This window comes from Penicillium diatomitis (genome assembly GCF_028827545.1).
Source record: "Penicillium diatomitis strain IBT 30728 chromosome Unknown utg000014l_segment0_segment0, whole genome shotgun sequence".
NCBI classification, from domain to species: Eukaryota; Fungi; Ascomycota; class Eurotiomycetes; order Eurotiales; family Aspergillaceae; genus Penicillium; species Penicillium diatomitis.
The window spans coordinates 41,170-68,188 of record NW_026623186.1 but is presented as its reverse complement, the minus strand read 5'-3'; the positions used below and the strand labels follow the sequence as shown (position 1 = coordinate 68,188).

General features: G+C 46.3%; 8 protein-coding genes across 8 annotated transcripts; 4 read left to right on the top strand and 4 right to left on the bottom strand.

Moving 5' to 3' along the window:
• Positions 1 to 1,072: 1,072 nt before the first annotated feature.
• Positions 1,073 to 2,088, top strand: N7539_008751 (GTP cyclohydrolase I; the record flags this gene model as incomplete). The annotated part of the gene is made up of 3 exons (XM_056938346.1): positions 1,073 to 1,299; positions 1,351 to 1,735; positions 1,786 to 2,088. The coding sequence occupies 3 exons, from the start codon at positions 1,073 to 1,075 to the stop codon at positions 2,086 to 2,088; spliced, it is 915 nt and encodes a 304-aa protein (XP_056786354.1).
• Positions 2,089 to 3,367: 1,279 nt separating this feature from the next.
• On the bottom strand, positions 3,368 to 4,984 carry N7539_008750 (nucleic acid/nucleotide deaminase domain-containing protein; the record flags this gene model as incomplete). The annotated part of the gene is made up of 3 exons (XM_056938345.1): positions 3,368 to 4,183; positions 4,235 to 4,407; positions 4,462 to 4,984. 3 exons carry the CDS (start codon positions 4,982 to 4,984, stop codon positions 3,368 to 3,370), a joined length of 1,512 nt encoding a protein of 503 aa, XP_056786353.1.
• A 1,897-nt stretch (positions 4,985 to 6,881) lies between these two features.
• Positions 6,882 to 7,139, bottom strand: N7539_008749 (uncharacterized protein; the record flags this gene model as incomplete). Its single annotated transcript, XM_056938344.1, has 1 exon — positions 6,882 to 7,139. The coding sequence occupies one exon, from the start codon at positions 7,137 to 7,139 to the stop codon at positions 6,882 to 6,884; it is 258 nt and encodes an 85-aa protein (XP_056786352.1).
• Positions 7,140 to 7,831: 692 nt separating this feature from the next.
• Positions 7,832 to 8,356, top strand: N7539_008748 (uncharacterized protein; the record flags this gene model as incomplete). Its single annotated transcript, XM_056938343.1, has 2 exons — positions 7,832 to 7,996; positions 8,171 to 8,356. 2 exons carry the CDS (start codon positions 7,832 to 7,834, stop codon positions 8,354 to 8,356), a joined length of 351 nt encoding a protein of 116 aa, XP_056786351.1.
• Positions 8,357 to 9,100: 744 nt separating this feature from the next.
• Positions 9,101 to 13,089, bottom strand: N7539_008747 (ATP-dependent helicase dcl2; the record flags this gene model as incomplete). The annotated part of the gene is made up of 3 exons (XM_056938342.1): positions 9,101 to 11,543; positions 11,572 to 12,787; positions 12,837 to 13,089. The coding sequence occupies 3 exons, from the start codon at positions 13,087 to 13,089 to the stop codon at positions 9,101 to 9,103; spliced, it is 3,912 nt and encodes a 1,303-aa protein (XP_056786350.1).
• A 3,843-nt stretch (positions 13,090 to 16,932) lies between these two features.
• On the top strand, positions 16,933 to 17,130 carry N7539_008746 (uncharacterized protein; the record flags this gene model as incomplete). Its single annotated transcript, XM_056938341.1, has 1 exon — positions 16,933 to 17,130. The coding sequence occupies one exon, from the start codon at positions 16,933 to 16,935 to the stop codon at positions 17,128 to 17,130; it is 198 nt and encodes a 65-aa protein (XP_056786349.1).
• A 1,497-nt stretch (positions 17,131 to 18,627) lies between these two features.
• On the bottom strand, positions 18,628 to 20,803 carry N7539_008745 (dynamin family protein; the record flags this gene model as incomplete). The annotated part of the gene is made up of 2 exons (XM_056938340.1): positions 18,628 to 18,894; positions 18,944 to 20,803. 2 exons carry the CDS (start codon positions 20,801 to 20,803, stop codon positions 18,628 to 18,630), a joined length of 2,127 nt encoding a protein of 708 aa, XP_056786348.1.
• Positions 20,804 to 23,308: 2,505 nt separating this feature from the next.
• On the top strand, positions 23,309 to 24,887 carry N7539_008744 (uncharacterized protein; the record flags this gene model as incomplete). Its single annotated transcript, XM_056938339.1, has 4 exons — positions 23,309 to 23,764; positions 23,814 to 24,185; positions 24,238 to 24,381; positions 24,432 to 24,887. Coding segments are annotated over 4 exons (1,428 nt in total), but the record flags the coding sequence as incomplete, so codon positions are not given.
• Between the last annotated feature and the right edge of the window lie 2,132 nt (positions 24,888 to 27,019).

Sequence of the window (27,019 nt, the reverse complement as noted above, 5' to 3'; positions counted from 1 at the left end):
CCTTTTGCTCTGCACGCTCTCTTCTGGCATGTAAAGCGTCCCATGATGTTTGTATCCCGCATTTTGAAATATTCGGTATCGTCATCATCATCGCGGAACGTGATATGTAGGTCATGCTCGGCCAGCAAATCTGACACTTGCTCATGAAGAGACTGATACATTGACCAAGAAGCAACACCGTGGCCTTCTGCATTTGGAGCCATATCCGAATCGAATTGAATCTTTTGTTAACAAAAAACAATGCAGCCCGTGAAGCGCTGTTGATTTCTGGCTAGTTAAATCTTTAAAGGAGAACGGAAGGGGTTAGCTACCGGACTTTATAGCTAAATTCAGTTAAAGAATCTTGCCCTGGATATCTGGTCGAAGTAGACGCAGAGTCCGCTCGCCTAATCATAAGTTCCACTCTAATTCATCAACAGATAAGCGCATGTTGTTGTGGATGTAGCGCCCCTGAAAATCCTATTGAACAGGACATAGAGACACTGTCTTTTCTGGCCACAACACAATAAGCGCAGACGATTGGCCAGTAGGGTCATAAGGGGAAGAGCCCCTCGCGTAATGATCGCGGAGGGGCACCGCATCTGATCGTTAAGAGAATTCCATCAATTATAACTCCATTGTGTATATAGTACAGCGGGCATTGCGCATACTGGTAGTCACTGTACTGAAGAGGTGGCATGGTTCAACAAGTCACTGCACTCGGTCACGCGCGGAATGAAGGAACTGACTTGATATTTTGACACCTCGTGACAACAAATTGATTGTTAATTTGCACTGGTGAAGGCCATTTCGAAGATATGTTTTTCGCTCTAGTAGACCCGCATGGATGGCCTCCCCGTGGACGGCCTCCCGCTTGAAAGGCATCCGCATGGATAGCCTCTGCATGAATGGCCTCTGCCTGAGCGGCCTCCTGCTTTCTGGCTATCTCCTACGGGACGTATTATGGAGGAGAGTTGGAAGACCACACCTATTAAATGGAACAAATGGCCGGATATCTGCTTATACTTCAGCCCAAAATATCGCTTGACAGTAAAACCTTCTGGCTTTTGAGCTAACGACCACAATACCCACCATGCTCGCCAGCGACTTTCCCCAATATATGTCCACAAGCCTAGATTATGCCAGTCAAAAGCATGATTCAGATAGTGAGGAAGACTTGGACACACCCGCAAGAGCTTCCCTCTCATCCAAGTTTCATGCAAATTCAGATTTGCCTAAGTTATCAATCTCCGGTTCCGGGGTTGAAGCCCCATATTCCGTCCCAACGAGCGAGGAAGCTCTAGTCAACCTCACTCGAAGGTGGGTTGTTGCAGTTGTGATTAACCTGGCGAGTTACTGATCGTCCATTAGTTGCACAAACTCGGGCAATACCCTACCTCACGACGATCAGGCTGATCCCAGTGGATTTGCAGATGAATCCTATCATCTATGCCACGAAACATCGCGTCTGTTGGACTTCCCACTAAAGGGGGCTGAAGAACCCGCTAAGAAGCTTGCAGAAGCTGTACGGACAATTCTCGAATGCGTGGGAGAAGACACGGAGAGAGAAGGATTACGTGCAACTCCAGAACGGTACGCTAGAGCCATGCTTTACTTCACCAAAGGATACTCAGAGAGTGTCGGGGATCTGCTCAATGGGGCTGTTTTTCATGAAAACTACGACGAAATCATTATCGTGAAAGATATTGATATATTCTCCCTCTGCGAGCATCACATAATTCCTTTTACTGGAAAGGTAAATCCCTAGCTCCATCTTTGAAACACTGTAATAACCAGACAAGTCAGATGCACATAGGCTACATCCCAAACGGCCGCGTACTTGGTTTGTCCAAATTGGCCCGTTTGGCTGAGATGTTCTCTCGCAGACTTCAGATTCAAGAACGTCTGACCAAGCAGGTAGCTATGGCCATTCATAACGCTCTCAAACCACGAGGTGTTGGGGTCATTATGGAGTCCTCCCATCTGTGCATGGTGATGCGTGGCGTTCAAAAGGCCGCAAGTACTACAACCACTAGCTACATGGTTGGCTGCCTGCAGTCGAGCGCAGAAACCAGAGGGAAATTCCTGGCCCTCCTGAATCGGCAATAGCCAAATTCCCTCGGATTTTATGGCCTCGGTGATCAACAGGATAGAGAACCTTATAGTTTCAATCCTGCAGGCACAAGCGTGCACACGTTCACTGATGTTGCATACGCACCGACTACTTTTCTGCATGCCGCTTTTGACTTTGTCCCACGTTCGAGGTCTGCATATCCACGTGCAGATGTCCGAGGTTAAATCGATTCTCTCGGAGTGGAGTTCCTCGTTGTGACTTACAGGAATAGTCATAGGGTAACCATGAATTATACACATCGCTTCCATATTCAGCCCCCTTCTGACTGACATTCTACGATGGGCATATAAACATGGATCAGCGAATCAAATTCCAAGAAGAGTAATACAAGGATGAAGCGGAATAATTGTGGAATTCGCTCCTCGAACTTCATTGCAACCGGAATTCCATACGGAAATAAAGCGTCCCCAGTTTACTAAAGCGGTGAATGGTGCGTAGGTAAAAAATTCAAGAGTCATTTAATTGGCCGGAAAGCCTTAATTTCCTTGAAGTTCCTTGAACTTCTTTTTTCCCGTTTAGATCAAAAAGACATGAAGGGCGGTGTTTGTACCTGTACTAATTATTTGAAATTCCCTGCAGCGGCTGTATATTTAAACTCAGACACATGCGGTTTAGTGTGCTATGAAAGCCATGTTGGATGCCGACCATGCCGAAGGCCCTCTACACGGCAGGCCCTCTATGCGGGAGGCCCTCTACGCGGCAGACCCTCTCTGCGGGAGGCCCTCTCTGCGGGGGGCCCTCTATGCGGGAGGCCCTCTCTGCGGGGGGCCCTCTATGCGGGAGGCCCTCTACGCGGCAGGCCCTCTATGCGGGAGGCCCTCTCTGCGGGAGGCCCTCTATGCGGGAGGCCTATCAAGTGACCAGACAATGCGCGATAATACAGTATCAAAAATTTGCGAAGTTTGCTGCGTAAGAAAAACAGCGGAACCTTGGTCAAGCCACATAAATGTATGTTCGACCTCCGAGTATTTGCATCGGGATGTTGAACATCAGATTTCACGTTCAAGGGTCAAAACTGACAGGCAGTACGGAAAAATAATTGAAAAGACTAACAAAAGAGCTTTAGAAGCGCATGGGAGGTGGTTAGCTAGCATTGGGGTGTTTCATTTGAGCTCGTAGATTACCAGTCGCCTCATATTTAGTCTAGTGGCATCTTGATTGAAAACTCGGTAAACCAGAGTCATTATTCCTTTCGTGTCAATGCATGTCCCTCGGTCTAAGATATCGCCAGGTTGTCTCGAGTGATCATCCTGGCTAGGTGCAGGTTGATGGACAATAATCAAAGAGAGAGACCCCACCATTTTCTGCGTCAGACGTATCATTGAAGCTTGCATCTTCGTTCAAGGGCAAGGGGAATGCTGTCTCGGGCGGTCTGTTATAGCTTTTCGGACAACTTGTCAAATCTATGATGGCTGGGGTCTTTGTATTTCCCGCGTTGGGGACTTCTAGCCCCAAGGAAGTCACATCAGGGCATCGAATACTGGTGATGTTCGTCATTGAGTCAGGGTGCCAACGATTCGATGGTAAGCGTTGCAGAACCTGGGTAATGACTTGCTCGCGCAGCTCATTGGTCATCAGGTTCAGTATATCCCTCTGTTGCGTGTATGTCGGGTTGTCGCCGTCGAAAGTATTCAAATTTGGAGGACTCCAATTTGTCCAAATCTTGTGATGAGAATAAGATAGCGTAGCGCGGGCCGGATGATATTTGAAGTACATTTCGCAGCAAAAACACGCTGGCTTGCTACAAGCGACGAAACAGTCGTCACCTGCAAAGGATTTTCGCATCTTGTGAAAGTGGTCCAACACCTGAACCTCAGCATGGACTTCGGGGGAGCAACGCTCATATGGAAGCAAGAACTTTTCGAAGACGCCGCCTACTTTGTCCAAGTAAAGAAGACCATTTTTGACCTTTGACCTTTCCTGGTCGCTTTTTTTGAACATTCGGTTCAGAATGCCCCGAAGATTAACGTGCGAGTCACGAGTAGGCGGAGGTGCAGCGGATAGTGCGTCAATAGCATAGACTGTATGACTCTCAAGAAGATGACTGAGGTCCTTCATGTCGTCTATTAGCTGTTTTGGAGCCCGTATATGTTGAGCGAGTCGCCCGACATAGTGACGCACTAAGAGAAATGACGAGCGTTTGCTTGCAGGGCCAAGCCGTTTCTCTTCGTTCATGCCCCGCTCAGAAAGCTCGGCAACTCGATCTGAATGACGCGTCTCATACGCAAAAATGCATAGCTGAACATGGTCATCCAAATTCATGGCCACCTCCAACCACTCAATGAGCTTGGAATCTGTGAACAAATGAGTTATGAGGTCCCCCACGATGCAGAAAAGGCTTGACGCACCGCATCCCGACGATTGTTCGTGCAGCGTAGAGAGGCAGTCTTTGATACTTTTGCAGAGACATTTTCTCTCACCTTCGATACGATCAGCAGCAAATTCAAGGCACAGGTGTAAGAATCTAGATTCTTCGCGATCGTCATCTGCTGCAGTGAGGTGCGCCCCAGATTTCAAAATACCAAGGGAGGTTTTGAGAAATGCGGCGATTTTACCGGTCTCCCTGTTGGAAGCGATACAGAAATTATAGCACGTATCGAGCTCCTCCAGACCTATTGCGGTGCATGCGCTTCCGCCTTTTTTGAAGTCGCATATAAAACAAAGATTTTGAAGAAATCGTCGGACCTGAGCTCGGCCCCTATCAAGCTCAAAAGATGTGGTTGTATGGTTGCCACGAGTCTGTCCGAGTGCATTCAAAAGGAACAGCGGTTCGTAAAATCGACAAAGAAGTCTTTCGTGGGGGTCAAGTCTTGGGCGACCGATACGTTCGGGATCGATATCAAGGCGTCTTTCTAGCGTTGCGGAACCCATTTTTCTGTTACTAAGATGTTCTGAAGACGAAAACACTTGAGTATGTCGCGACAAAGAAGCGAGAAAAATTGTCAGACTTATACGGAGGTACAGATAAACTCCGTACAGAACTCAAGAACGCGACAATGCTGATGAAAATGAGTCAAGCGGCAGTCAGGTCTCTACGCAGGAGGCTGCCATGCATGAGGCTGCCTTGCGGGAGGCCGGCACTTTTGGTCAGATGTCATGCAGCACATAAATTAAGTAAGTTCTGTCGGCCATTAAATCATTCTCCCAGTATCATCAGGTTGATAGATACCCTATCATATTGGAACGATGATAGTACTGACAACCATAGTACTGACAACTTGGCGAGCAAAAGAAGACATCAAATTAGCAAAGTGACATTCGGTGAAACAACTTACAATCGAAACGAAGAGTAAGAAAGAGGGAACAGGCAAGGCATTCTGATTATTAGAGATTCATCTCTGGGGTGCTGGGACTCGCACTTTGACCGTTAGCATTAAACTCAAAAACTACGCAACAGGTCAAAGCGAGAAAACATGAATGATCTGAATGTCGACTTCAGAAAGTCTATATCTACTAATACCGATTGCGAAAATTTCTCAGCAATTCAAATATAGATGTAGAACGTCTTGGCTCGAACGTATTTTGGCCGACCATTCCGTTTACGGAATGTAACTATTCCAACTTCTATCTTAATCGTCGCACCAAAAATAGGAATCATTTGTAGAACATGTAGAGCAGTCCTCACAAGTACAACGCCCTAATTTCCACTGCAAACATGAATGTATACACACCGCAGCAAAAAACTTTCAGTTAAGCTGTACCAAGCCAGCAAACTGTTGGCCAAAATATTGGGCGAAGGAAGCAACGGAATAGGCAGAAAAAGAGAAAAAGTAACGTAGAGGATATTCGAAGAATAGCAGCAAGCGGCAGCGGTGATGATGGCTCTATTGCATAGCAGGAGGCGGGTCTCACCTATCACACGAGGAAAGCTTTGTCATTGATCTCGCTCGTAGGCGTATTTTCGGACAATATGAACGGACGGTGATAATTGAATTACGAATTCTGTGGTATTTCCAGCCGTAATAGGAAAAAGCATCTAGCAAAATGAAACAGTAAGCTTCTTCATCATAAGCAGTCAGTACTTAGAGCCTTAATTTGTCACTAAACCGAAAGAAATCCATTCGACCTAGCTTAAGTGAACCGGAACTGACTACCTATCATAAGAATAAAACACTTGCTGGTGATGGAGGAAGGTCGTCAGGTGAAAAACACCTTTTGAATCCCCTCGAAGTGACAAAGAGGAAGACAAGATAACAGAAAGAGCAGAGAAATTTACTAGGTGTGTTGTGCTTTGTAGTGTTTTTGAAAGTTGTCTTTTCGTGTGAAACTTGTTTGACAAAGAGGACAAATAATGTGCTCTTTGGGGCCCCAGAGTGACTCAGCCAGCATTCTATGGGAAGACCATATATGTCGTCTGATGTCCTTCCTTTCAGCTGCATGATACGAGCACCGAGGGCATTTGGAACGCCTGATATGTGTTCGCATATGTTTTCTGAGTCTTATTAAATCGTGAACAGGGCTAAAGGGGATGTAAATCATACCTTAGCTGACTTTTCATGCGATAGCCATCTAGTCGTTGACATCCCTCATGTTGACAGTAGTACAATCCGTCAACTGGCAAATGTGCTGGTGCTTTCTCTGGAAGCATCTCAGCATATTCAGATTCGCATCCAGCTGTCGCCACAGAACCAGAAGCCATCGACCCAGCGTTGTCAGCATTAACAACTGAACTGGGCTCGGTGACTAGATCCATGATACCAAATCCGCTCCCGCTGCTTTCACCATCCATCCTGTCTTCATTCAATTGGAAGTCGCCGCATATGGCACTCTATAGAGCATCATCCACGTCGTATATTTCCTGAAAAGAAGCAGGCGGGTTCCCTGTGAGAGGAAGGTGCGCAAAGACTTCCGGGAATTCCTGATACTCGCTGGCGATGTATGTGACGGAAGTCTCTCGAGTCGCAGGAATGATTTCGGTAGAAAGATATCCGGAGGGGCCGTACGTGGGCTCGATTGGACCTTCAATGGTGTTGTGGAAAGAGGCGTTGGTGCCAGCGCCACGGTAACCCGGTGAATCTGACTCCATTCTCAGCTTCTTCAGGTTGGCCTGGTGGTGAGAGAGGAGAGAATTACGACTTGACGATCCGAAACTAGGTATAAATAGCCCATTCACCGGGAGAGTCATCCCTTCTGTCGTCATTCTACCACACTGAAGGCATTTCTACTGGGAAGGAAGACCACATTAGCACAAATTCAACAATACACCAAACTGGGTTGGGCAGCCATGCAGGTATCCAATCAGGCTCCGCCACGACAGTCCTTACCACTGATCTCTATTGGCCACCCAATACAGACTAACGCGCATGACTAGTTTGGAGCGTTTCAACCAACCGCATAATAGTTATGAAGATAGAAACAAGTTGCATACTTATGCGGCGGAAATCCTGGTGGTAAACATGTGTCTTCTCTACGAATTGTTATCCCCATTACAGGTGCCTTTTAGCCTGGTGATTCGATCTGAGCGCGTAGTGTCCTGCAAGCAGGGGTAATAACGTATGTGTGACTATTACGACTCGCTAAAAAATCTGGTTGACAGATCATTTAAGTAGAGGACGAGAACGCTGTCCTCGTTTTCCATAAAGCTACAGCCACCAAAGTCACGTCAGCACTGCTATAGTTACGCTAAAGAACTACCAGGGCCTGGAAGTCTTGCCTTATCTCCCAAAAACTGTCTAAGGATTTTTTTTTTCAGTGCCAAGTCAAGTCTTAGCGGGAAAAATGGTCAATTCAGACATTAACATCGCTAGCTTGGGTCAGTGTCACACACATTCAGGCAGCGACATCTCTCATGTCTTGATAGATGAGCTACTGGGCAAGGGGCCGTTCCACGCCTTTGTCACAGGATTATCGGCTCGGGTACAAGAAGGCAACCTGGAGACCATGGTAAGAGTCCTTTCGATCACGATCATTCAGAATTTGATACAAACTGCGAACCAGGTTTCAGTCGAATTTCTTGAAAGATATGACTACGCTGCCGGTCTAAGCAGCCCATGAGAGAGCCACACGCATTTAGTATACAGCGACAGCGATGAGCAGCCCCAACATACGTTCTTCCAGATTCTTGGTTTCACTTACCGGACAGACTTCCAATTCGCTGCCTATCGTCAAATTCAGCATATTCTCGACCCCCACGACAAAGAAGCTACTTCCACTGTGAAGCCATTCGGCCTCGTGGAAACTCCCATTACTGCCTCTGATAATGATTTACCCAAATACACATCCTCTCTATTTGTGGAGGCATAAAAATGGGGCGAGATACCTCAACAGACAGATTTGATGTCGAGCTATGATCCACCACAGTTTAAGGTCAGGATTAGTTTCCGAGGGGTGACGTGTACCGCAGTCGCACAGAGGGAAAAGGTAGCCCCTCATTTGGCGGCGAGTGAAATCTGTCAAAGGTTAAATATCGGCATTTAGCCGCATGAGCAACATACTGATATTTAATGAGAAAGCAATATGCGACCGGTCGCAAGACACGAGGGGCCTCATTGCGAAATTAGTAACTATGACATCAGAATTTCCTTTTAGCAGGACTATTTCCTGATGAATCTGGTCAACAAATATACCCTTGCCACGGCTAACCAGTAACCCATCTTCCGTATATGAAAGACGTTGCATTCAAACACTCCATTGTGATTTATATCCATAGAGTAGTATTCATAAAGTAATCCATTCTGATAGAGGACTACTGTAATCCAAATATTCTAAATATAAACAGCGAAGAAACGACGTAGCGTTGTTTGCATTCTATGCACTCTTTCGCAGCTTACACACTAGAATAAACTTCCGGCTTGGGGGCTTGAAGATGTTCAAGTACTCTTTCTCCATGTCTCTTTAGGGTTCTCCGGAAGCTAAGCTTATATGTTTGACTATTCTCACAATGAAACAACCTGTAATCAACCCCTGGAGTTCGACGATCTTCTCGCAACTCAGACAAAGCGACTAAAAATGAACATTCCAAGGTCTGTGAAACATACTTTAATACAGTCAAGCTCCAGAGAGAACTTTACTCGCGGCATCTGCAACTATCACAACAGCTTGGTTCTTGGTCGAGCAATTTTCGACTGATGCAATCCTCTCGCTTCCCAGCCATACAGAAGCGCTGTGAAGGCCATTGCCTTGTTTCTGGAATTCATATCGTGGAGTGTGTGTCCCTGAAATTCGATGCAGTTTGCTGGTTGGGTGTTCGAGGTGAATCTCTTTCCCCGCAAACCGCTCCAGATAATTTAACAGACTAATCCTTTCCAGAAAGCGCTCGCACGTATCTAGGCAACCTCCGCTATCGACATAAATCGCTCCGATCGTGCTCTCGATAAGATCCGAGTAGAACTTGGATGGTCCTAGCTGAGCGAGTTTTGCCCACGGATATGACACATGTTCCTCCAACTCGTCTTTGATCAGGCCGCCTAAGGATTGATATCGTGTGCTGCATAAAGCCTGAACCTTGATTAGATCAGGGGAGTCATGACGCATAAACATCCATAAGGAGACAATCTTCGGTTCGGCCATCATTTCGGGCGGGTCTGACCTCGACTTTGAGCCGTGGCAGCCTGTCTCGAGCATGGTGAGTTCCATACAGAGAAAGGCTAAAAAGTCTGCATTTACCAGAGCCGCGCGGATCTCCGACATTCGGCCTTCGTCAAGCTTTGGACACCACTTATGCACGTTTCTGGACACTAGAAATTCGAGAACCGCGTCTCCCAGAAACTCAAGTCGCTGATAGGATCCCGTTGTGCTGTCTCTTTGCCATGATGGATGAGTGAGTGCTTCCCAAATCAAAGCCCGGTTCTTGAACTTGAAGACCAGCAGTAGGTCAATCTTCTGATCCAAGTGCGTGGAGAACGAATAGTACTCGTATTGTGGGCTCTGAAGTGCACTTGAGATGTCCGCAATTTCCGGGAGAAAAATGGCAAGAAGCTCTTGCGAAAGCGGAATCCCACCACTTTCGTAGGCAGCTGCAGTCAACGCTTCAAGGACATCGGCGAAAGTCTTTTTGGGAAATCTTCTGTTCTGCTTTCGATCCGCGGCTGGCGAAAACATGAGATATTTCAACGTGATGAAATCCGCACAGATGAACCTTTCGAGATGAGCATGAACGGCTACCTGTGTCAGTTTCTGATTTGAGACTAGCAAGTCCTTGAATTTCGACAGGTAGCCTTCGTGCCACAGTGGATATTTATAGAACGCGTGTCTAGCAACCACAAGCTTGAGGATAGAGTCACCGAAAAATTCTAGCCGTTGATAATCAGTTGGCCATTGAGAAGCAGGTGTCGTTATAGCCTCTGTAAGTAAGCTGGAGTCAATCATAGGGAGATCTATGAGAACCTTCATCCGTAAGCTATGTGCCATTAGGTTTTGATGCAGAAGCTGCATAATTGGTGGAATTGCAAGGCTAGCCAAACTCAGCTCCCAAGGCATGAAATCAATGATGCAGTCTGTGGCAGCTACGCACGCCGTTTTGAGGCCGCCTGGCTCCGATGATGTTCTGGAAGATAATGAAGCTCGCTGCAACAGGTTTTTTCTTCTCCCAAATTTCTGGCATTCAATGGAGAGTTCTTTTGTATTTGGTTCCCGTACCCATCTCACAAAAATATGAGGAGCAAAGCGAAGGCTGGGGCTGCGGATGAATCCCGAGGGGGAGAGTATCGGGATTTTGGTTTGTTCTGTGCCTATGATAAAAGATCCTTGGTTGACGAATAGCCAGTCTTCTAGCTCCTGCATAGGAAGATCTGGGATGAAGAATGGGAAATAGTCGGGGTACTGGCTATGCAGAGGACGGACGCGTGACGATTGGAGAAGCAAAGTCGTTATACTCCTTATCATTGCCCTCAAGGACGGAGCAAGTGCCGTTTCGATGTTCAGAGGCTGCAAAATTGCAGTGAGGGTTGTTTTGGCGTCCCAGTAAAGATTCAGATTCGCAGTTCGGGGCAGCTTGACAGGTGTCAGAAGTGCTAATGATAATTCTGGCCGGCTTTCTCCGTTCTCGACAAAATCAATGCGGCATTTGTACATTGTTCTTTCCATCCAGTGCCCAGGAACTTCCTTCCAAAAGTCATGCAAGTTCGAAATAGTAGGCATAATAGGCATCTCGGAAGGAACTTCCCTCTCGTGAACCGCTTCCACTGCCGCGGCGGTGTCAGAGAACAGTGGCAAGATATGGTCGTTGATGAGATCCTGACTGTGCAAGGCGAGGACAGCTTGAAATGCGGCATCCTGACGGGCAGCCCGCTTCGTTTTCCACCAGTGATGACCTTTCACGATTCTCAAAGAAGGGTCCACGCCACTCGGCATATAAACCGTTGACCGAGTAAGCTCTGCCCTATCGTTCTCGTATGAGAATTCTGGACGATCTATGCCAGGTCTTCCACTCCGTAGAGTTGTGCAAAAATGATACAAATGTGATATAGCATTTTCGCTTGTCAGTAAGGCCCTGTGAAAAAAGGGTTTTCATTAGTCACATAACGATAATCAAGAAAGGGAAGTCGAACCCAGTGTGTGTTCTAAGCGAAAGAAGAGTCTCTTTCGAGTACTCATCGCCCACTTCTACCGCCTGCGCACATCGTTCGTAGTCCCGACATATTCCCTGCAGCTGCTTTTCAAGGTCGCCCCACAGCTTGGACCGCATAGATATGGATTCCACACCTATTGCCTCCATCAAAGCAAACTCCGATACGCGGTGTCGTGCTCGACCCCGGCGCTGAATGAAAGCTATCATGTTGTCTGCGCTATCAAATGAAATGACAAGACGGCAGGCGGGGATATCGATACCCTCCTCGAGGACGCTGGTTGCGATGATCAAGTTTTTCAAGCCGCTGCGGAAGTGTGAAACCACAGTCTCCGTTTTTTCGAAACTCCAAGCATCATTTTTGGCCCAAGACTCACAGTCAGACGTGCTGCTCACACAGGGTGCGCATTGATATAGATCTCGCGTCAATGGATGAGCATTAAGCAACGCTGATAGGACATACGCAGTAATCCTCTCTCGAACGAAAATAATCCCCGAGAAGTCTGGGCTGAATTTTTCCAGCAGAAACGATATGAGCGCTTCGACTTTATTCGAGATGTTGCCAGGTTCGACCAAATGGAGAACATGGCCTTCTATATCACTTCGCAGACAGGCAATCAAAGCTGTTGATTCAGGATCAGCTCCCCTGCCAGAGAGGCATTCTTCATGTCCGGCGATGTAGTGGGACACATATGGAATTTTGATATAAATGTAGTGTCGTAAAGCCCAGATCCCTAGCTGGGCCCAAATGGCATGAGCCTTTCTAGGAATCTTTAATAAGTCGGTAGGGGCGGTGCGGCCATTTTGTTCTTTCAGAGCTTCGATGAGTATCCTCAGCTTGTGCAAATATGACGGCAGATTTACCGAGTCATCTTGGATTTGAGTGTAGGCAATCTTAGTGACAATTCGTTGCGAATCATACGCGGTCAGCTCTTGCTGCTCGACCAATGGGGCCCGACAACTAGCGTCTAGATTCTGTTCAAGCTGCCTTATAAAATCGTTGGTGAGATGCCCTGAACCACAGTAGGACTCAGCGTACCGAATTTTTGCTACATCAACTGCCGCTGTCAAGCCGAGAATGCTGGGTACGGCCACATTTTCTGATTTGGCCTTATGATAGAAGTCACGCATTATACGGTTCCCGGGATGTGACTTCATGCAATGATGAGCTAACTCACGGTTAGATCTTTAGCTGATATGACATTTAGCTGCTCGTACCTTCATCGAAAACAATGAGAGCTAGTTGGTTCAGTTTTATGAACCCGTGAGTGAGCGCATCCGCAAGTACAGCATGAGTAGATATAACCACTTTCATGCCCTCGAGGGCCCTGTTCCAGATAGCTTGGTTGCTCCAACAGTCAACTCCATCATCCCCTGTCAGCGCTCGCATACTGACTGCAGGCATGTGTTTTGAAAGATAAGCCAACTGCTGGGTACACAAGACCCTTGTTGGGGCCAAAAACCACACCATCTCCTACAGTTAATTCCTTGTTCTATCTCTGTTTCAGAATTTTTCTTACCTGGTGGACCTGACAGCGTTCAAGTTCGGCCATAATTCGCATACTGGCTCTGACAAAATGGTCATGCCCCGATCGATCAGACAAATAAGGATAATGAACATACATGTAAGTTTTTCCACTCCCCGTGGGCATCTTATCATCTCAGCATTGAACTTGGACAGTATTGACGTGTTTTGACATAGATCTCACCACGGCTATTATATTTGTCTTCATACTCAAATCAAATATTTCAAATTGGTAGTTGCGTGGCTGAATGTTGGCCATTTTCACCGAAAATTGCATTAGAGCACAATTGAGACTGAAGACTGGCATGCTTAATTCTTCGCTTCTTTTTGTAATGGAAGAGAATAAAGATAACCCAGGGTTAGAACAACACGTTGGTGCCCAACTCATGCGGTATGCAAAGGCTATTAACCCAATCATAACGTGCGACGTGGACTGGGGATCCAAGGCAGCCCGTCAAATGTACGGGTCTCCCTATCTGCGCCTATTCGAACCATTTCAAACAAAACTTGTGGTATCTGGAGTTGGTTTTTCTTAATTACAAGATTCGTGCTTTGTTGGCGTCAGGAATCCCATTCAGTCCTGCAGTCCTTTTGACATATCCTAGTCGGATGATGGGGCCCATCCGCCCCCACGCCAGTGTCCCTAACATTGCGCCCCGCGAGGTATGCCGCGGAGCAGATAACGTGAATGAGATACTGAGCCCATGGTAAACTATATCCTGTAATCCGACTGGTTGGTAGTTCTTGGCGGCCTCCCACGTCAACGGCGCGTTAGTAGCCTGCATGTTCGTATTTTCGACATAGATCCTGACCTGCTCTTATCCCCGATGTGTGATATGATGCTAAGCGTTTATTGGCATTCAACTTCGGCATTCCTCACTGTCATATACCACTTACCCAACTTTTCCTACAACCACCAATCTGGTTCTCCTTACTACTTTGCTGTGGTGGCATGCGACGTCCAGGTCAGATTGGTAGCAGTACACCAAATATGACTCGCTAATGTTCGTCCTGCACAGCTTACAAAGTTCGAGGATCTGGTGATTCACATTCTTTATCATTGGGTGGATGCGTTGAAGTTGCAGTCCTTCTATAATTTATAGCACACATTGCAACCTGGCTTGACGTACTAAGCCAATTACGCAAATTCATCGGAACAGTAGAGTGACTAACAAATTTTTTACGACGTAGTCATGTAGCAACAATAAACTTGCTTTACTTTCCCATTTCGAACAAAAATATGTAGGTGGGAACGAGAAAGCTCCAAGGCCCCACCTAGGAGGTTTCACTGACATAGCTCAGTGTTATATTTCAGGGCGAAAAACCTATATTTGTAGGCTAGTATGCCACTTTCGGCTACGCCCCGGTGATAGAAGACGGGAGGTCCAAATGCCACGCAGGCAAGTGAGCTGCACCAGAATCATTTGATCTTCTACCCCCACAAGCTCAGAGATACAGCGAGAATATTTACAAATATCAACAATTTTTAGAAGGTTCAATTCCGCGATGAGAAATAATCAACACTGCGAGATGCGAACTATACGAGGATCAGCAGTCGGCATTGAACCGGACAGCGCTGATATTGATAATGCTCATGATGGGCCATAGAGCGTACCGACTGCTCATAAAATGATACATCCCAATATGCGTAGATAGTGAAGAGGGGAATGCTCACGGCAGTCTGATCTCACCAGACAGGTCGAGTCATAGAGGAACCAAACCAAACCCACAAGCACGCAAGTCCCGGAATCCTCCAAGGTAATCGTGTAATCCGATGTCAGGAACCAAAGGCAGGAATCAAAAAGAGTGTGACATTACAAGTGTAAGGAATCCGACTGTAAAGACTGTCCTGAATCCTCCGTCCAATCTGTTGATCAAGTATGATGATAATGGATCCCGCAACCTAGGTCCTAGATAACCTTTCTCGACGGTAAGGCTCTCAGACATCTCCCACTACCGGACATCCGCCTTTAAGTACATGCAACCGAATCCCCCACTACAATAGGTACCTTAAGAGGCCCTTTCGAATTTGAGTCAAATGCTGAAACAGCATGTACTACCTAAGTGGCACTTGTGGAGTGGAGGACTTGACTCGGGACCACAACCCACCAGGCCGATAGATATGTCCTTCGATTTCGTGTAACCATCAGCACGGATTATTTGAAGGAAAATGGCGCAACAAGACCCGAACCGCTCAACAATAGCGAGGAATGATGTTATCAACATGAGTTTTCCGGGGATACTGCTACTAAATGTAAACCTCCTGCCTGTCGAACCTTGCGGAATTCTTATCCACTTTCACGGCTAACTCTTATTAGCGTTTGTAGCTCAGTTGGCTAATAGCAATATGCGATTTAGGCAATGTTTTTGGTCAAGTTCATTTAAGTCAGCAAGTGACAAGAGCAAAGCCGACCTCTGAACCCACTCTTCGCCCATTGAGAGCTTAAGACTCCAGTCGGAGATCGTGCTCCTCAATCATGGTATGCCCTTGGAATGTACGTGTCTTGGCCAGGAAGTTGACCTCCTGCGAAATCCTCTGCTCGAATGTCTATGGTGGATGAGATTGAATGGATTCAATTTCTGGACCTATTGAAACTTTGGTTCGAGAATCGAGGTAGTGATACCAAGCATCCCATGATACAATGAGCGTAGAGGGACGAAATGAAAGCCCGTGGGCTGCATGAATTGTCTTGCTGCAAGAGAAATGCACCCTTAACTATTGGAGATCTTCTGAAAGCTCCCTACATAGAACAGTTGATGGATAGGGATATCCTAAGCACACTGACCCTGATTAACTAACGTAATTCCCGGCTACCCTAGCTGCCACAGAGTGGCCGTTCAACGAAGTTCCATCTGCGATACCACGCTATATATACCGGACTCTGGGCAGTATCCGCAACTACGGATATTAGTGATCTTTTATGGTCTTGTTGATTAGTGTTCAGCCCAGAAATACTTCCCGTGACACTAGCCACCCGGTTACCCTGGCCACCCCAAAACACCATACTGAATGCGCTTTTTCGCAACTTCATATTTTAACATTCAACACTGATTATCAAATTCTTAAGACATCTTGATGCTTAATACGTCGTATTGGATATTTAGATCAGGTCGTATAATATTCCAAGCCGTAACAATATAGGCATCAATATCTACGTCGCTCGATCGCGGCGCACTTTTGGTGAAAGCGGTATTTAATCATTTCTTGGAGTAATCAAGTACGCCGTAGTACTTCGAGTACTACGAAATAATATCATGTCAAAGTTGATATTCAGGTTCCATCTCTTCGACAGGCTTCGTCGTTATCAAGGTTTTCTTTGAGTTCTTTTTCACCATGGTTATCTCCGAGAATTTGGCAGGGACGCGTTGGAGAAGAGAAAGATTTTGCGGGGATCTCTTTTCGTTCTTCAAATATAGAGAATAGGGTACCCTGGTCGAAAGATGAGGGGTAACGCAAGGATGAGCTGTTCAGCAGGGCGTTGAGACACGTCATGCGTGAATTGTGGATCTGGCGTATTTTTGCGTTCTGAGCCTTCTAAGCCGTTTATCTGTGCCTTTGTAAAGCCTCAACACTGCGTCACGGAACTTTTTTGTCAATAACTGATTTTTTAGTCTATTGAGGCTGCATCGTGTCTCGTAGGCCAATGTTTACGCTACCGACCGTATAGTGCATCCGTGGTGTATGGACCCACTAGTCTCGAACCACTTGGCATAGAACACGGAACTATTTGACGTGGCAATGATCACGATGAATGCTGTACGTGTAGATATTACGGACCATGCCACACTATGGGTCGCAGTCCACAAAATGGCCACCAAGAGCCCAACCGCCGTTCCGCAGCCATGACCGCCCCAAGGTCACGTGTAAGAAACAACAACCGAAACCATGGCGTCTCCGCTGCCAGTGAACGTACCCCCGCGGGGCTAAGCCATCGTAAGACGGGACAGGCCGTGCAGTGGACGCTGTCCGATGATAAAGAGCGTTAGCGTTGCGTGCGACGAATTAGCTTACGAACGACCCACGACTCCTAGGCAACGACTAGAAACTGTGGTCGCCGCACGACAAGGACCACCCCCGGGAACAGGAGAGACTCACGGCATCACGTGACACCCCCCGAAAACGTTAGAATCACGGAAGGAGGACGGACTCATCAGGCGATAAGCCCTTAATAGCGGGATCACGGAAGAAAAACTTATCGGTCGATAAGCTTTTTCGCATCAATTGATGAGTTAGCGCTCATCAAGCCATAGGAAGGACTAGAACATACGGACACTGATTTAGCACCATGTATTTAGATCTTCGCGATTAATTACACATGATTGCTTGGTTCACTTTAAAGACAACCCAACTTACAAGTAGGGAGTTCACTCAGGAGGAACACTTAATGATTACCCACTCGGCACGCACCTCTGGCACGTCCTGCAAGACCCTTATCGAGATCAAACCCGCAGTAAGGCTTTACGAAGCGACGGTACGATCGAGAGACCAGTCTTGGGATTCGCATTTGAAATGAGACAAGTATAACCAGTGAACTTTCTAACTCACAGTAACCAGTTCAAGGAGAAGATGATTGACCCACATAAATTGCGGTTGTATCTGCCCCCTCTTTCTGAGACCACACTTCAGACCTATTATAGAGCTGTAAACATACTCACTCCGGTTGTCCTGTCTTCTAGGCCGTCGGGACTCACAAATAAGTAAAGTTCAAGGTAGAGTGAAATACCTAAAATCTCCTACCTAAGATGAAATCTCCACATTCTCTGTCCTTGGCATACTTCTTAACGTAATATTATCATCATCACGGAATGCTTTTTAGTATGAAATTCTCATATGAAAACTGCGTCGTCTGGACTATATGAATATGGTACGTTCATTCAAATCAAGAGATAAACAGAGCCATTAGATCCTCAGCTGCTATACCTCTAATCCCGACGCAGCTATGCGATGACACACTATTCATAGCAAAGTGATCGTGGTTATTCAGTTGAGCTGAACTGAGAGAATATAGTCTATTCATCTAGAGATGCTCAAGTAGTGGTGGTTTCTCGAAGTGAAAAATGTGACCGCGTTTAAGTTGGATCCATTTTGATTGAGAAGACATCAAGTTCCTTAGACCAGAGGCCACTTACGTTCACCCAGAGTGAGCAGAAACCTTAGACCGCTTCTCTTTCTTCTTCATCTTCTTTTTTGTCGTGGGTTCATGGTCGCTTAAGATCGCACTTTCTTCGGCGGGTACAGGAACTACGTCCACTGGCTCAAGACTTAGACTCACAGCCTCAACTTCAGGGAATGAATTTTTATCAACCGTTTCGTCAGGTATCTCAGGTGAGTTTGCCGCATCAGTTGGTGGATCGGAAATATCAGATCTCTCTGTACCCAGCATCGCTACTTCTTGCAACGGTTGAATTCTGATTTGTGTCGATAGATCCCGAGCATTCGCGAGGCTGTCACCTAAGAAATTATTAAGGTCTCGTGTAAGAATATCAATGGTTAGGCTGAGGGATCATACCGTCTGTTCTCAATTTGACAAACTCCTTGCAGGTCTCAAGACCCTTCTGCAAGATCTCAAGCTCCTTGCGAAGTTGCGCACGAGTGTTTTGATTCTCTTCTGACTCGCCAGCAATTCTTCGGACCAGATCTGTGGACATGTCGAACACTGTCACTGGAGACAAAATGCGTGAAAGAGAAGCCGTAAGCTTGCCCTCTACAACTTCGTTGGCAATGTCGTCCACGAATCGCTTCAATGCTACCTGTCTCAAGTCAATTTCATGTATGCGGTGGAGCGTGGGCATGGATTACCTTGTAGTAGGCAAGCATGCAATCTAGTGCCTCGATCGATGCGTGATGGGCCATGTCAGGCTCTGATTGTTGTGTGAGCAGATTGAGAAGGTGCAATAGGTTAAATGATCTATCTGCATAGATGGGCTGCTCTATAGAGCTTACGCCAAAAAACTGCTGGAGAGTTGCGGCTATCTTAGTTCTCTGCCGTGCCGTTCGACTTTCCTGTAAGTTTTCAGTGAAGTGGTGATTGTAGGTGATCGGATGGCCAATTCGGTGAGGTTGAAGAAGCTCCTTGACCTTCATGCTCATCTCCTCTTTGATAGAGTTGCAGGCTGGATCAATGATCTCCCTAATCAGCGCCGCTGAGGTGGCCTCGTCCGAGGTATGTTTGACCACAAGAATCAGAAACTCTCGAGCAGCGGCCCAAAGGCTATCAGTATGGCGGTAGGTGAGTTTCTCCCACGGAGAACATTGTTCTAAAAACAGATCACGAACGATCATGGGGTTGAAAGTCCCAGGAAGCTCGCGCCCCCTGGTTCTCTTGAGGAGATCGCGGATATGCTCGATATATTTCTCACGGGTAATGTCAACTTGATGCTTAGCCGGAGGCTGTTGCCTTTCAGCGTCAACTATACGACGTTGATGCCCACTTTCGTCAATAACATTGGCAAACTTCTCGTTTGAGTTTTGCATGATGGCTCGGATTCTCTTCTGACACCCATCGGGCGAGTGAGCGTCACCGAAGAAATTGTCGTTGTACGTGCCGTCGACAGCTGCTTTGACCAGTTCCTGAACACACTGCGCTATGTTCATCAGATAGGACTTCTGTTCGTTAATGCTTACTCGAGGTTCGCCGAGCTGTTGCAGGCGTGTTTTGCATTGGCCGGCTTTATCTTCAATTTCTCCAATGAGGCTTGGCAGCTCCGTAGCAATCTGTGAAAGGAGCACCGTACTCAGCCGGCCTCGCAAAGTGGTAACGCCGACAATCGATCTCGGTAAGTCTTTCCAAATGCCCCGAGAGAAGAATTTGAATTCCTCAACATCGCGCTGCTCTCGGGTCGATTGCCCGTGGTCCATATCCATGTTCCTCAACACATGCCACCCAAGCCGAAACTCCACATCTAAATTCTTCGCCAGTGAGACAAACATTGCTTCGCTTTCCGAACCAGCGGCCAGTGTATCAGGTTTTGTGATGATGCCAAGTGTCCGGTTTCCGAGTTTATCCGCGCTTCGAGCCAATTTGAGGACGATTTGATTCGCAAAGTCATTCTTCGCAGATACGACAGCAAGTATAATGCTGCGTGGCTCCTGCATGTAGGACTGAACTACCTCCTGAACAAGCTGGATATCCGTTGCCGACTGTTGTTTGGTTTCTGAGTGGATCAACCCCGGGAGGTCAACAATGGTCAGATGAGGCCGATCCGGTCCGGACACCTCGACTCGCAACAAGTCATTGGAGAATGCTTTGCCGCGAGTGTTTATTCCCATGGCTCCCTTTGCCTTCTCTATCAACATCGGCAGAACTTCAAAGCTGTCAAGCTGTTCGCAAAATTCACCCAGGGCTCGTTGCTCGACCTCACTGCGGGTTTGATGGGGGACAATAGATACACGAACCCCTACTCTTGGGTGCTTTCGAAGAACGAGCTCGGTCGGAAATCGGGTGCATAAGTTGCTCTTCACGGGAAAAGTAACACCTGAAATAGCCTCTAGAACTGAGCTCTTTCCGGAAGACTGGTCACCACAGACAATGATCTGGGGCAGTGATACATAGTGATCGATGCCTTGAGAACGAAGAGTGTCGATGGAGTTAAGGAGGTCTAGCTGTTCTTCGGAACACAGGTCCTTCAAGGCATGGGTGTTAAATCTTGTCAAGACCATATTGGAGGGTAGATGATTTCAAACGTTAGAGATCGAGGTTTGGGACGCTTTGGCATAATATCAGCGTTCGGACAACCTATTTATTTTCCACTACCAGTGAGGTCTTTCTCACCCTCTCAGCGGCAGATGGCCCTAACATGCTCTAGAATGAGCCTGTACTACGTGATTATCAGCCCAGCCAATCATGACACGTGTGCCCTGGCTACGGACGGCATCGAGCGTATCCATGAATATACAAAGTCAGACATTCACAGACAGGTATTCCTCAGGAATTTTGTGCGATAGCCCTTGCTTATGATATTGCTTTCACACAGGGCTTACCACGACCTATCTTCTCCACCACCCCGCTCTAATTCTATCAGACGTTTATCAAAGATTCGACCTCTTTCCGACAGAACTTATCGGCTCTCTTTATTCAATATTTCAAGTGTCCAATCTTGATTAACTTCCCAGATTGCATGATTCCTATACATTTAGTTACAAATTCTCCATAGTAGAAAATAAGCATTCATGTAGAAAGGCTTATGAGTTTTGTGGGACGTGTCTCAAATTGAGACCATGGGATTATTCACAAGGAGGCCGGACTTTTCAAACGTGATTGAAGCTATGCCCTTTTGGGGGGTTGCGAATTACCCGCATGAAACCACCATTTTTGGAATAGCGCATTCTTGATCCTCGAATCACGTGGGCGTTTCTTTTCTCCTTCCCCAGCTACTTTTTACTGTACTCTAATCGCTCAACTAGATAGCTTAGAGAAGGAAAATCCGGGATGCAAGGGCGGGTGTCCCGAAGACCAATGAAAGTCCCAGTCACTTGATTGAAATATCTTTAACTTAAGGTAAAATTGTGTTATCTGTGTTTCTGGATTAATACTGCAAACGAGTGACGGACTTGTGATATATTCTGAAGGTGACCGTGAATATAGCCAGAGAATAATTCAGGGCGATGACACAGTAACTAGTCACTGATGAATACTATCAAGATAATCAGGCAACTTCTCTGTCTCTTGAAACGTTGTGACAGATCAACCTTGAACTTAACACTTTTCTAGCACATTATACTTCGTATGAAGCTTCCAAAAACGGAGTAAATATGCCGTGCCGAGCGAGTGCCACGGCCGATTTACTAAGCCGTCTAGACCTAGTACGGTAATTTTCACCATCTTTGCGGACATTTCCCTGGCCGTGATCGAATCTTCCTTTTGTCACATAGTAAAGCCCGACCCGCCCAACAATGTGGCTTAAAATTGCCGTTTTACTAAGGCGGAGTTTATTGCTAATCACATATCAAGTCTAATTCGGAGGTGATGCAGGTCTAGGCATGCCTTATTTGAGCGAATCCGCGACTTGTTCCACGGAACAATCCTGGACCTGCGACATATATTTCCCTTGGAAGCGTATCTTCCCTATTATGTGTGCAACGAGGTAGTATTCTAAGTGGAGACTTGAATGAGTAAAATGACCAGTCGGACAAACAGATACACAATTTATCCAACATGCATAAAAGGGTATCGAGAGGCTTCAGTAGTAGTATCAGGTATCTCTTGCTTTAGATTGGATCTGCATCCATATATAGAAAGGAGGTAGGCCCATTCAAAACTATGAACTAGGTCAATACCTGCTTGACAACGAGTCTATGCGATATTGATGGTACCTCTAGATTCCCGATAGATTCTCCATGTCATGTTTTATTCGTTTAGCTAACAGAAAAACATGTATGATTGCTTACATCCAAGTACCTCAACGAGTAAGAAACAAAACCAACATCACATCTTTTTCAATCCAGCTCTAGCTAAGCAGTATGAATCAAGGGAAAGAATCGCAGTGAATGCTATGATCGCGTGTGTGTATTAGATGACAAGTCATAATTGGCAATCGAAAGCTTTGATGTATTATCGTATGGCGAAGAAGAGGTTTGATGTAGAAGTCAATCAAATGAATTCCGAGTTATCTTGTCCGTCTGTATGCTGAATCGCCATAGTGGGGATATTCCTCTCAGTCTGAGGCGATCCGTCGGACTAACAGTTTAAGAAAGTGAATCATGCATTTCCAAAGCTGTGTATAGACAGATACGAACGTGTATTGACAGATAAATACGTACTGTAAAAAGGTAAAGCTTCTTGAAGGGGTAACGCCGGGAATTAGGTCATTTCACATTTCGGCTTTTGCATAGTATGGCGAAATCGGCACTTTGAGGAGCATCTCCTGCCGATAGGTCTCTGATCAGTCCAGGAAGGCCTTCTGGTACAAACCGGCTTCCAGACACACCGCTATTGTGACTCATTGGGCCTGAAATTCTATCGTTCGTGGTGTATATAAGAGGTAGGTACCAGGATCATGCTTAGGAGAATTTTGGTAAGGACACAGAGTAACCCTAAAATGTCATCGTGCTTGCATAGAGAAGACCGTGCTAGTATGTCTCTGGGTGACTTCATTTTTTCATCTCAACACATTCCAAGAAAAGATCTAACAACATGATTTTCAAGACTTCGCGTACCATTTGAGTTTGTTGAAACTTGATGAGTCCGATGGCCAGTCTGACGAAGCACTTCTTGCCCCCGTACTGACTGGTACGGTTCTCAACCAATCATCGCTCGGCCCTACGCAATATGGACTACTAGGGGGCGTGAAGAGAATTGATACGCCTACATACTCTACCATGGACGATGAAGTGACGAAAAATGATCCCCGGTTATTTTTCAACGTTTCATCACCGTCGAGTGTGTTCATTTGCGGCTCCCAAGGAACCGGAAAGAGTCACACGCTGTCTTGTTTACTAGAAGGGTGCTTGATCCCATCCAAAGCCGGCAGACTGTCAAGCCCCTTGACAGCTGTCGTATTTCATTATGATACATTTATCTGTGACGGTGGTGGCTCGCCCTGTGAAGCTGCCTTTCTGTCATCTCATCCCGATCTGAAGGTCAGAGTGCTTTGTGCTCCGACTAACCTTCGTACTATCAAGGTAAGGTGGGCAAGCATTACTGAAGCTCACATTGCTTACAATACTACAGGGTACCTACTCAAGATTCAACATCGAGGTACAACCTTTGCGAATTGATCAGTCCCATCTGAATACCAAACGAATGCTGGATCTCATGTCAGTTGCCCGGGATAGCGGCGCTGGCCCATTATACTTGCAGACTGTTCAACGCATACTACGAGAGATGCGTCTACTCCAACAAAGCACAGGACTTCCGTTCGACTATCAAGAATTCAAGACTAGGGTACTTGGTTCCGGGCTGTTGACTGGTCAACTGGAGCCCTTGAAGCAAAGGTTGGATATTCTTGAGAGCTTTATGCCACCCCATCAGGCAAGCGCGGGTTACAAAATCAAGAAAACGAAGGCCAAATCCCGAGATGGAGGTTCAAACTGGGCACCCAAGGTACTGTAATCCAAGTTCACCTCTGGGACACTTGAGCTTATCTGTGATTCAGGCCTCGCAGTTGACAATCGTTGATCTCTCCTGTCCTTGTGTTTCCCCTGATACCGCCTGCAGCCTCTTTAACATTTGTTTTGAAATCTTTATGGAACAAGATACCAAAATTGGTAGAATCGTCGCCCTCGATGAGGCCCATAAGGTGCGAATGATAAATTCATTGTGTTTTCATTCCACTTACTCGCTATGTAGTATATGAAAGATTCTGTCGAAGCCCAGAATTTCACAGACACCCTTCTCTCTACTGTTCGACTACAACGTCACCTCGGTGCTCGCATCTTTGTTTCAACTCAGGAGCCAACCATCTCCAGCGAACTTCTCGATCTATGCTCTGTCGCTATTGTCCATCGGTTCTCATCGCCTGCATGGGTTCGTGCATTACAATCGCACGTGGCTGCTGCAGCTTTAAATTTGCACGTAACGAAAGATAGTCAGGCAAAGAATGAGCAGGCACCCCTCGATATTCCGGCAAAGCTCTCTATCTTTCACCAGATCGTCAACCTTAAAGTAGGCGAGGCGCTGCTTTTTTCGCCGGGTGCCATGCTAAGCGTTGTGTCTGAAGAGCCTGAGCTACAAGACATGGTTAGATTAGGCTCCGGATATATGACTATCAAGGTGCGAGGCAGACTCACAGAAGACGGCGGAAAAAGTGTTTTATCCACCTGAAACTATCTATTAATATGTGTTTGATAAGGAGGCTTGCTGTTACAGTAATGTTTCTGGGCGGAACATTAAACAACCAGACCATTAAAGATCACCCATATCCGCAGTTGCGGATATTGCCCAGGGTCCGGTATATATAGTATGGTAACGCAACTTGATATTTCCGTTGATCGGCCACGCCGTAACACTTACCTTCGAGGACATTTTTCTTCTGTCGACCTGCAAAATTTTCCTGACTAAATTTTTTTTTGGGCTGCAAAATTCGATTAAAAAGCAACACTGCATCGTTCGCTCTCACATGGAGCTGGAATCACACCGCAGTCCAGGTATCGCTCACTGCTAAGTATAACTCCTACATAAGGACATATCATTAATATCAACTTATCAGTTTCTTCCCTAGGCGTTGATTTTTATGCGACGGATGATAATAGACGAATGACGCTCTCGTACGTCGCACGGAATGATGATCCGGTCCTCGGAGACCATTTATTCGAGTCGAGACTGGCCGAGCCAAACTTACTTGGGTTTCATGGCTGTACGGCTGTTTAAAATGCCTCCCAGCATCTGGATAACGGGGTAGTACCTCGATCAATTATGACTACGCGGATGAACCCTAGCTCTCGAAGCCTTGCAATCGCGCACCCTTCATGTACGCTCTGGAGTACATCTATTCGAGGACCTTAAAGACCTTCATATCTTCATATCCACGCAGTACGTTACTCATATCATGATGGTTCTACGGATTTATGTGGCATATAGCATTATTTTTAACATATATTACAGTACGGTCAGTGCTCGAGCTTAGCGCTCTGATCTTTCGTCAGCCCCACACTGCAATATTCTTTTTATATCATCATGGATAGTATCAGGACACTGTTGTTACGTAGTGCCAACCAATTACTTTGAGTTAAAACGTCCACATATTTTACTTCCTCATTCCTTCTGCGAGCCTCAAGAGTCTCTCTCAATCGTACCGTCGCTTCGCAGAGTCTTACTGCGGGTTTGACTCTGTTCAAATTTTTGCAGGACGTGCTAGAGGTGCTCACCAAGAGTTAATCACGAAGTTGTATCACCAAGCAAATCGCCTAGCTCTAGGTTAGATTGTCTGAAAGTTGGGCCGTTAAGTGTAAACTGCTCATAGAATTAACCCCTCAACAACATGAAATTCCTCCGATCTATACACACATGCTACTACAAAAGTTGTTACTCCTATAACATCGTCACCGCTCATGGGTCATGAATTAAACGTACGAGCAACAAGCAAGGGAGATTAGAATCAAATGTGCACGTCCAAGAAGTCTAGAGATATTGAGAAAGTGTGGGCAGTGATTTCATATGCGCTTTTCAATAGATTGAGAGAACCAAGTCATCCTCAGAGTACACTGCTCGGGCTATGATCAGTTCATATGCCTAGTGAAGAGGGGAATGCTCAAGGCAGTCTGATCTCACCAGACAGGTCGAGTCATAGAGGAACCAAACCAAAACCATAAGCAAGCAAGTCCCGGAATCCTCCAATGTAATCGTGCAGTCCGATATCAAGAACCAAGGGCAGGAATCAAAAAGAGTGTGACATTGCAAGTGTAAGGAATCTGACTGTAAAGACCGCCCTGAATCCTCTCTTCAAACTGTTGATCAAGAACTTCGATGATGATCCTAAGAATCCCGTAGCCTAGGTCTTAGATAACCTCCCTGGGCGATAAGGCTATTAGGCATCTCTCACTACTAAACATCCACCCTTAAGTACATGCAACCGAATCCCCTACTACACTAGGTATGATCCGGTCACATCACGTTACATGCTCTCATCGTAGCCGAGAATACACGAGTCACGTGGCACAATCATCGTGCCTGGTAACGTTGACCTATCTCAAGCCCTGCCGACTGACCAAGTTGACTGATGAAATACGTCGCTTTTCACCGCAGTAGCCTTTGATACATGAGAGGTCTGTAACATACGCGTGAGAAGTAAGCCAAATTTGATAGAAGGATACTCGATCACGATTACGCTTGATCAATTCGCACACGACCAACTTCATCAGACTTGACGACTAGTAGCTTCATTCCGCTAGGTTGCAGAAGCATTAAAGTTCATTGCTACAGATACCTCGTGAATGGTC